Genomic DNA, 9,765 nt, shown 5'->3' on the forward strand with positions numbered 1-9,765 from the left:
AGGTGTTTAGCAAAAACTGTCCCCGTGGCAAGCAGTTTAAAAGAGAAAAGTAGAATAAAGGAGAGGAAAACGTATACAGATTGTTTGACCTTGTGCTTTGTTTGAAGTATTGTGTGCTGGTTTGCCAGCTCTTCTCTCATCTGAGTAAAATGCAGGAAGCTGATTACTTCTGTTGGGTTTTTGTTTGCAGGATTTCTTAGGTAAATCGGATCCATTTTTGGAGTTTTATAAAGCAGAGTGATGTTGGAACGTGGCAGCTGGTATACAGATCAGAGGTAGTATTTTTACGCTGATGTTTTCCTTGAGTTGATCAGACAGCTTACACTTAGCAAAAGAGGGAGTCCCACTCCTGGTCATGCTTTGCACCAGTTCTGCAATTAAAGTTGTCCTGTATCCTAAAAAAAGGGATTCTGCTCGCTAACCTGGCAGAAAACTGTTTATTTGCTGCCTGGTGACTGGATTAAGCTGGTCTAGTGAAGAGTCCAACCGTGCACCAAGAGAGAAAGTGGCAGAACTTTGCTCCCTTTCGGTGGTGATGAGTTGTTAGGTTGGCTTGTCTCTAAAATTTACCTTTGTCCTGAACTTCAGCTTTTATTTCTTACAGACCTTTTTGCTGGCCGTCCGTGCACGTCAGGGTTGAAGTGACTGAGGCTGTTCTTAGACAGCGTCCTGTTATGTTTCTTAGTGACTTGCACGCCACATCCCTCACATGACGTTATACTCTAATGTTTTTTAGGTGATTAAGAACAACTTAAATCCGTGCTGGAGGAAGTTCAGTGTTCCCTTACATACATTCTGTGGCGGAGATTTTAATAAACCAATCAAGGTAGAGCCTTCAGAAATTCTCGTTATTTATTGTTGTAAGTAATCCAATCTATGATGTTAACTATGAGTTATCAGCTTGTCTAGTCATATTTAAATTTTTAGATTGCCTTTCTAGAATAGTAGTGTGGCAGATGAGTGATTATATGTCTATTAAGTATGAAGCCTGTATTAAAACATTGAGTTGTCAAACTGAAAAGTCAGGAAATGCGTAAGTGACACACTTTCTCATGATCAGTCATAAGAAGAATTATAACTGATTTTTTCACTATTCTGGCCAGGGCTTCAGGTTGGGTTTTAGTGGGGGTTTTTTTGTTTTGTTTTGTTTTAAATTGTGGCTTTCTAGCACTGCTTCTGAGTTAACTGAGAAGCTCATATATGTTGGACAAGCTTGAGTGCCTCGGGATACTGACATAGAGAGGACCTTAATGCATCTGTCAGACTCATCTGTTCATGAGACTGCCAGGCTTGTCCCATGTCTTTTTCTATCTGTTTCAACTAGAAATTTGGTTTTGAGTCAGAAGTGTAATTCCTTGTGCTCTTGTATATGATGACTAATCCTCTCTGGTCCTGGCTTACAGATAGTTCTGTGTAAGTATAGGTAGTCTCTCTCTGCTTATCCAACTCCTAGACACTTTCTATTTGCAGAATTTTCTTGCCTCGTCCTGTCTGAAGAAATCTTATGCTGGAAGTTTGATCTGAAAGGTTTATCAAAAAAAGCATGCATGCTAGTGTTTTTATTTGTGCAGCATGGTAAGTCCAAAGAATTACTGAGATTAACCTGGAAATAGATTGTCAGGTGTGCTGGCCTTGTTGGTGTGTCACAATGTTCTAAGTGGTGTTTGTGAGGTTTTGTTGTTGGGGAATCAACAGTTTTAGGTCAGAACGAAGTCCTCTTGGTCCAAAACTGAGCAGCAAATGTGAAAAGGAGATGGCAAAAAGATGCATATAACCATTTGTCAAAGCTGATGTGAGATGGCATGGTTTACACATTCTGTTACGTGAGGCTATATTTGCTATAGTCCAAAAGATTTGTGTGGCTGTTTGGTTTTTGTTGTTTATTTTTATTAGTAGTATTTTGGGTTTTGTTTGTTTGTTTTGGGGGTTTCTGTTTGTTGGATTTCCAGAAGCTTTCTGTGCTTTTGAACTCACTTTGGAATGACCTGCTTCTTAAAAACTATAGATTTTTGCTGTTAGTTCACTTCAGCAAAAATTCTTGATACATGTGCAAGTAATCAATGAAATTTCACAGCGCAGCTATAAAAAAGGATTATAGTGGTTCTTGTAGTTGCAGGTTAGGGAAGTCAGTCAGAAAGGGGGATCCACACAGGTAGGCGTTTCACTAGCAGCGCTGAAGAATATACTATTGCACTGGTGTTTAATTTTTCATCTGGTATTCACTGCTCTGAACCTCTTGTTTGAGGCTTCCAAAAATTTATGAAGGAACAATTACAGGTGAAATAATGGTAGGCAATGAAGAGAGCACTCAGTGCACTTCAGCAGAGGGGAAACAGCCGTTTTGATGCGTCCCCTAAACATCAGCTCTGCTAGCTATGTATGAGGACTATCTACTGAGTATGTGCGTGAACATAAATCTTTTGATCGAATTAAAGATACTGCATAATATTTCAGTAACTCTTTCTTCATTGTGATGCAGAGTGATGGTCTCCTTGTTCTGTGTTAAGAACATCTCAGACTTGTGACACTGCCTAATCTTCTTGACAATTTTATTAAAAATAGGGACAAATGAAAGTAGCATCTCTCCCCCGTAGTTATTTAAGTGGAAATAGCAAATGTGAAATTTGTGTGTTTGGTATTGGGACTGGAGCTGCCAGTCCACCAGTTTGGTGGCACATACATAAAGGCAGATCCATTTTCTGTGAATGTTGAAAGTTCCTTCTGTAGATGAAAGGGGCCTTTTACCTGCTGACTCTATTCCAAGGCTCATAATGAATATTGGATAGTTCACTTGTGAAGAAATAATGTGTTAGTAAATAACTATGTACAGTGTCCTGCAGCATTGCTAGCAGGAGTTGTTTGCAGCAGCACCACTCTTTAGGGTGCATAGAGTGAATCTTGGCCAGGTTTAGAAAACCCTTACAAAAAGAGGTTTGTTTTAAGCCATATCATGCTGTGAACTAACAACAAAACTGGTCCTAGGTACAATTTTACTGGCGTGGCTGAGGGGGAGTGGGAGCAAGCAGGAGGGGAAGAGGAGGTGTGTGGAGGTGGCAGCTGCGGAATTCTCTGCAGCTCTCCAGGGGTATTGGCACAAAGGAGACCCTGCTCCGGGAGCCTGCACCCCGGCTTCTGCACAGGGGTCTCCCTTGTTGGCCTCTTTGATTTTGGGTGATGTTGAAACGTCAGAATTGTTGAGAGAGGCGAAGTGGAGTTCAGACAGGATGGTGGGAGCTGCTTCATGGTGGAGCGTGCAGAAGAGAGGAGTGGGAAGGTGGTGTGTTGGGAAGGATAAAGGGGGAGAAGGGGGGCACAATCTCTAAGGTGGTCTTGTTTCCCCATTAAGAGGTTGAAGGATGACACGGTGCTTCCCATTTAGGTGGCTAGATTAGGCCATAATTCACCCAACTTTTTGTACAGGTTTCCAGCTCATACCAGGGAAAGATCCCTAGTGCATCAAAGTAGTCCTAAAAGAACCCTGTCTGACACTCAGATACCTAGCTGTTGAATTTGATGTTCTTATCAAGGTGTTACCTGCAGGTTCATCTTGTCCCTTGGTCCTGAGGAGAAAGCTGTCACTGTGGTCTATACTGGAGTAACGTCAGTGTCTTGACTACTAAAGGCAGATCTCAGAGAGAGCTTTTGAATCTGTTCAGCCTGTGAGCTTCAGTAGGGAGGAAGCAGCTATTTGCTAACTGTTTCTTGATTGACTACTTCTGGAATTATTTGTGTTCTGCAGTTGTGTCCATTGTGCATGTTATAAATGCTCCTCATCACTGATTTTGTGGGGAACCACTGACTATATACCTCTTACTGTGTTTGCTCTGAGCCAGAATTATTAGCATATTTTCATTTTTAAATGCATTGCTCTTTTGCATTATCTAGTTCTCAGGCTTTCATGCTGACTTAAATGTGGCTGGTTATTAATTACGTACTTATAATTTGGTTGGTATAAGATGCAGAAAAAGAGAGTGCTCTGTGGAAATTGCTATTTCTTTGTAAATCGATGCTATCGCTGGCGGAAGAAAATAATATATTCAGAAGATAGATAACAAACTTTTAATGGCTGCTTTTAAGCTGAAAGAGGATAGATTGAGATTTGATATTTGGAATAAGTTTTTTCCTGTGCGGGGGGTGAGGCAGTGGCCCAGGTTGCCCAGAGAAGCTGTGGATGCCCCATCCCTGGAGGGGTTCAAGGCCAGGCTGGATGAGGCTTTGGGCAACCTGGGCTAGTGGGAGGTGTCCCTGCCCATGGCAGGGGGTGGCACTGGATGGGCTTTAAGGTCCCTTCCCACCCAAACCATTCTGTGACTCTGTATGATTCTTTCCATTACTCCTGTTGCATAATCTTGTCCTGAATGATCCCACGTTTATACATCTGGGCTGGGGAATATTGGGGGGTTTTGTGATGTGTTTTGGGGGTTTTTTTTGTTGTTTGGTTTTTTTTTTAATCTCTTGTGTTTAAACTAGGAAAAGCTTTTAATTAAGACTTTCACTATGCATACTTAAATGGGTGAGCAATTGAACATCTTCTTTTTTCTGAGATTAACCCTGGGTGTTTCTCTTACTGTTGGGTTTCAGTTAGTGATACGGATGCACCACCAGTTCATATTGGACAGGGGAGTTCACTAGCATCGCTGCAATGCTGTTGGAAACAGTGAGCAGCTGCCATTCTCCCTGATGCTGTATGCTTGTCTTTGCTTGTTCTCTCTTCCCTTTCAGGTACAGTGTGCAGATCATGACAGCGATGGCTCCCATGACTTGATCGGCACTTTTGAAACTAGCCTGACTCAGATGCAGAAAGCGAGTGATGGCTCTCCGGTGAGCTTTCTTAACCCCACACTAACTTAGTCCATTATTCAGTCTTTCACAAACCCCTCTGACTTCAGAGGTATATTTCTAGTTGTTGCCTCCAAAAGTGATTTTTTCTGTTTATATCTTTGTATTACTAAGCCAACATCTGGGAAGAATAAAACCCAGTGTGGGAATTATATTGCTCTGCTTTCCTTGGGTGCTGTTAGCATTCCTATTCCTAAAGACATCTTTGAGCCCATTGTTTCCTGGCTGCCAGCCACTTTTCGCAGCAGTTCAGCTTGCTTTTGCCTCTGCTGAGTCAAGTGGAAGTAAAAGGGCTTGTTCATACTTTAACAGACGAGTCCAGAGGTAGGGCTTGCCTCGGATAACATTTGTGCTTGAGCTGGTCACCCTCATGAGCACTCTGGTTGCCTTTCTAGCTAACACAGAGGAGCAGTGCTTCCAATGGGCACTCTTCTTACTTTGTCTTGAGCATCCAGTTTAGAATAAGTTGAACTGTTTGTGGGTCATGCCACTTTCTCTCTGTTGTCTGCAGTGAAAAGCTGAACTCTCGTTCTTGTTGGAGGTGTTTCATATGAATTCAGATGGATGACTCCGCACACAGGATGTAGCCTAGGACTGCGTCCAGTTGCCAGCCAACTTGATTTTGTGGTTGTAATCCTAAGGCTGATGGAAGATTCTTACCTTTTTCCCTAGCCTATGTGAAATCAGAACTAATGGCAGTGAAACGAAATAGTGAAACACTGCCACCGGGAACCTGCAACCTAGGCTTCCCTGGCCGCCCCCACCCCGAGGTTTTGCCTCCTTGTCTTCTGTTTGAGCGTATTCCCTTCCCTTAACTGAAAAAGAATGTGGTGATGTTAAGAGAAATGCTCACGTTTGTGATTGTCTTTTTTTCCCTCTGATACAATGTCACAGTTCCATGATTGCATACAGAATAACAGTTATGTTGTTGAGGAGTGAGACTTTGCTGAGGTCTTTCCTTGTGTTCTGCCCAGCACCGGTAGCAAAAACATGCCATTGAATTCATCAGATAACAGCCAAAGTAGTTGCAAAACTTTTAAAAATTAAGTTTCAGAATTCTACCAGGTATTTGGGTAACTCTGAAATTGTGTGATGTCTGACACTGTTCTGTTTCAATAGTTTGCACTGCTGTAAATGCAGATATTTTGGAACTTGCTTCTTGCATGCTTGCTTTCTGTAGGTGGAATTTGAATGCATTCATCCTGAGAAAAAACAAAAGAAAAAGAGCTACAAAAACTCTGGCATTATTAGGATAAAATCATGCAAGGTAGGAAGATTTTTGTTGTTTTTTGTCTTTTTTTGTTTTCTGATCCTAATGAAATCTGTTCTTGTGGGAGGAGGTGTAACACTGTCTGTCTGTTCCTCTAGATTGAGACAGAATATTCATTTCTGGACTATGTCATGGGAGGCTGCCAGATTAACTTCACAGTGAGTTGTTTCCCCACTGCACATCTCGGTGGATGACAGGACAAGAGATTAAGTTGCGATCAGTACTTCTGTTTGCAGTGTGATTTTGCAGTGATGAAGACAAGAACCAAATTATACTATGTTTTTACTTTTTGTGATCAAGTAGCAACTTTAATGGAACTAGGGTTTCTTAAACTTCTTTTGAGTAATTCATTCCGTCTAACAGTGGTAAGGATTGCTACTTCTTAGACATGCGTGGACCCCAGTGAGAAGAGGCACGCAGCCTTGTTTGTCTGTTCCTGTACAGGGCTGCCTGTGTGCTTGGGAGGAAGGGAGCCGTGGGGGCCTGGTCTAACCCTCTGTTTCTGGGTATGGTTAGTTCTCAGTTGCTTGTGGTGATGCGTCGGTGACTTGCTGTCATCATCTTGACTGATTAGGTGGGTGTAGACTTCACTGGCTCCAATGGAGATCCCAAGTCACCAGATTCTCTTCACTACGTCAGCCCAGATGGGATAAATGAGTACCTGATTGCCATCTGGAGTGTGGGAAGTGTAGTCCAGGATTATGACACGTATGTAATGATCTTAACTGATCCAGCCACCACATCAAAAATGTGTCACAGTGGGTGTCAGGGATCAAGGCTGATAGTTTGTTCCAGAGCTGTAGCTTTTGAATGACTAAGGTGGTACCTTTCCTTGGGAGATCCCTTCAGGAGCTGCCGCTGCTTCCTCCTGCTCCTGTCACTACCAGGGTGGGCAGTGGCAGCCCTTTGTAGTTTGGCATATTTGCTTGACTTGTCCCTCCAGGTCTGCCCCTTTATGGCCCTGGGTTACTCTGTAATGCTGCTTTAGCTGGTCACTTATCCCTTGCTGCTGATGGTGCATTTCAAGCATGAATGTCATGTTCAATTCAGTGGGACCATGTTGGTCTGTCCGTCCTTTAGCCAGACTGTGGCTAGGTTGGCTTTTCTCTTGCTATGATTTCGATATCTCCTGAGAGCCCTGTGGGGTGTTGCACTGAAAGAAATTCTGAAACTGTCACTCCCAAGCCTGAAACCCTTAGGTTAACTGTCCTTGAGGAGCTAGATGGTGTACCCATTCCTTATGGCAGGAGTTGAACCTCGGTCTCCAGCTGCTTTCTGGGAATAAAACAGAAGAGTGATTGTAAAGCTCTTTCTCATTTCTTGTTGTTGCCCTTTCTCTCCAGGGACAAGCTGTTTTCTGCATTTGGGTTTGGAGCCCAGGTTCCTCCTAGCTGGCAGGTAGGGCCTTCCCAACACTGGGCAGTTGCTTTGTCCATGTCTGCGTTCCCTAATTGTGTGTAATGTCCTCTTTCCCAGGTATCCCATGAATTTGCTTTGAACTTCAACCCCAGCAACCCTTATTGTCAAGGTGAGGACATCTCTTTATTAGTATTTCACTGAGAGAGATAGATGTTTGAAGTGTTGTATTTCTTTCATAATTGGTGAAAAACAGATGCAGCTCCAAGACATGCAGCAAACTAGATCTACTCTCACGCGGATGCTGACAAGAGTCGATGTGTATTGATGCAAACTTCCATGCAGTCTGTGTAAGATCCAGTGAAGGAATATAGATTTCATGTGATTATTAGTCTGCTGAGGTTTTTGTTGCTGCAGCTTGGTTCCTTCTGGTGTGTTATAGGTAGCGGTGGATTCAGATCAGCAGTGTGCCTGTGTAGCCAAGCTTCCAGAGTGACCATCTGCTAAGGCAGTTAGAGACCATCGTTACTTAATCAGCAATGTTTATATGTTTGAATATTATATTTTAAACAGTTGTCTTAAAAGCTTATTTACTTTACAGACATCTTCTTTAGTGGGGGTTGCTTCAGCTGTTTTTAAGCGCTGCTCTCTAAGCTGGATTGTGACCTTTCAGGACTAAGAACTCTCTTAGCATGCAGTGACACTGAATTGGTCTTGAACAAGCATTTTTAACTCTGTTCATTTTTTTCTCTCTGGTCTAAGGCCAACAAAAAAATGAATCTGAGGTTCAGTGTTAAAATCCAGGCATTTCCTCAGTCAGGTCAGTGTTGTCTGCCTCATTGGGATCTGCGTCTTTGTCCTTTGAGGGTCCCTGTGTGGTAGTTTTGAGTGTTTCTGCACTAAAATCTGCATGGTGGACAATGCGAGCAGCAGTGGCAAATGAAGCTACATTGATACAAGCCAGGAACAGGCCAATTTAGATGGATGCACAGAAGAATACACACCATTTAAAATCAGACTTTTTACAAAATTTTTTGTAGTTAACCTGAGAAAAGCTTCTTGTGTAGGAAAAACCTTAGAGATTGCGATTTCTGTTACAGAAATGTTTGAATCCTGAATCAGGGATCCTTGGCTAACTTTCACGCAAGGAAAATAAAAAGTTAGTGTTCCAGAGAGCTTCTGACCTTGTTGTCTAATTAGACTATAAGCAATTAAACAAGATAAATTGGATGACAAGCTAGAAAGAACAAGGTAAACAGAGTCATCAACATGCTTTCACTGGATTATTTTTCCTGCAACTTCAATGAGCTTTGTGATGTTAGAGGCACAAAGAGTAATGTGAAAATGTAGAATAGGGGAGAAATCTGCAAATTCTATTTCTGCAGATGTCCACTGGTTTCAGCCCTGTGCTTTGTATATCTGCTGTTATCCTGCTGCTTATTTGTCCTTTAGGAGTTCATTGCTGCGTGAGAGTTATTATCCTTTTGCCGTACTATTTAGTAATGCTTATAAAATAATTACTGGAAAAGTTGTGAGGCTTTTGTGACAGCTTGCCTTCCTTGCGTTGCAGGGATCTAAGGAATAGTGGATGCCTACCGCCAAATCCTTCCTCAGATCCGACTCTACGGGCCAACCAATTTCTCTCCTATTATAAACCACGTGGCAGGGTTTGCAGCACACTCGCACAGCAAGGAGCTGCTTCAGTGAGTGCATGTCCTTTCCTGTGGATATGTGTTGGGTTGATGTTTCTGTTTTTCATGTTTGTGATGGAATAGAGTGGAATGGTAAAGTCTTCCTTCCTTAGGATCCCAAGTTTGGTTCTCTCCTAGCAGCCTACAGAGAGGCTGTTGGTACTGTCTTGGTACATGTTGATATGAACCTGTTCTTGACAGTCATTGACATTAGTTTCCATTGTTCATCTGATACTAATTTCTCCTCTTCACAGTATGCTGACGTACTTCCTATTGAAGTATCCAGGGGTGCTGTGTTGGCATCACCTGTCGGGAATGTGGACAGTATAGAGGGGCCCTATATATTTTATTCCAAACAATTTTGCTCTCAATAATGTACACAGAGACTACTTCCAGGAAAAATATCAGAGTGCTTGACTATCTGTCCCACCATGGTGGCATGCAGAATCAGCATATCTGGAGGGCCAGATTAACGAAGGAGCCTGAGAACCGTTACATCAGTGCACCAGTTGCGTGGCAGAGCATCCATGCTGCCCTGCAGTTGTATTGCATGTCTCATTTGGGTGCTTGCGTGGCCATGGCTGCTGTTAAAATTCAACTCCATTTCTT

General features: G+C 42.6%; 1 protein-coding gene across 1 annotated transcript; it reads left to right on the top strand.

Moving 5' to 3' along the window:
* Window positions 1–190: 190 nt before the first annotated feature.
* Window positions 191–9,096, top strand: LOC104466029 (copine-1-like; the record flags this gene model as incomplete). The annotated part of the gene is given in 10 exon segments (XM_010079327.1): window positions 191–229; window positions 231–275; window positions 737–826; window positions 4,723–4,821; window positions 6,020–6,106; window positions 6,208–6,267; window positions 6,684–6,817; window positions 7,453–7,507; window positions 7,586–7,637; window positions 9,036–9,096. Coding segments are annotated over 10 exon segments (669 nt in total), but the record flags the coding sequence as incomplete, so codon positions are not given.
* Window positions 9,097–9,765: the final 669 nt, after the last annotated feature.

Source organism: Pterocles gutturalis, unplaced genomic scaffold (genome assembly GCF_000699245.1).
Source record: "Pterocles gutturalis isolate BGI_N339 unplaced genomic scaffold, ASM69924v1 scaffold52953, whole genome shotgun sequence".
Classification (NCBI taxonomy): Eukaryota; Metazoa; Chordata; class Aves; order Pterocliformes; family Pteroclidae; genus Pterocles; species Pterocles gutturalis.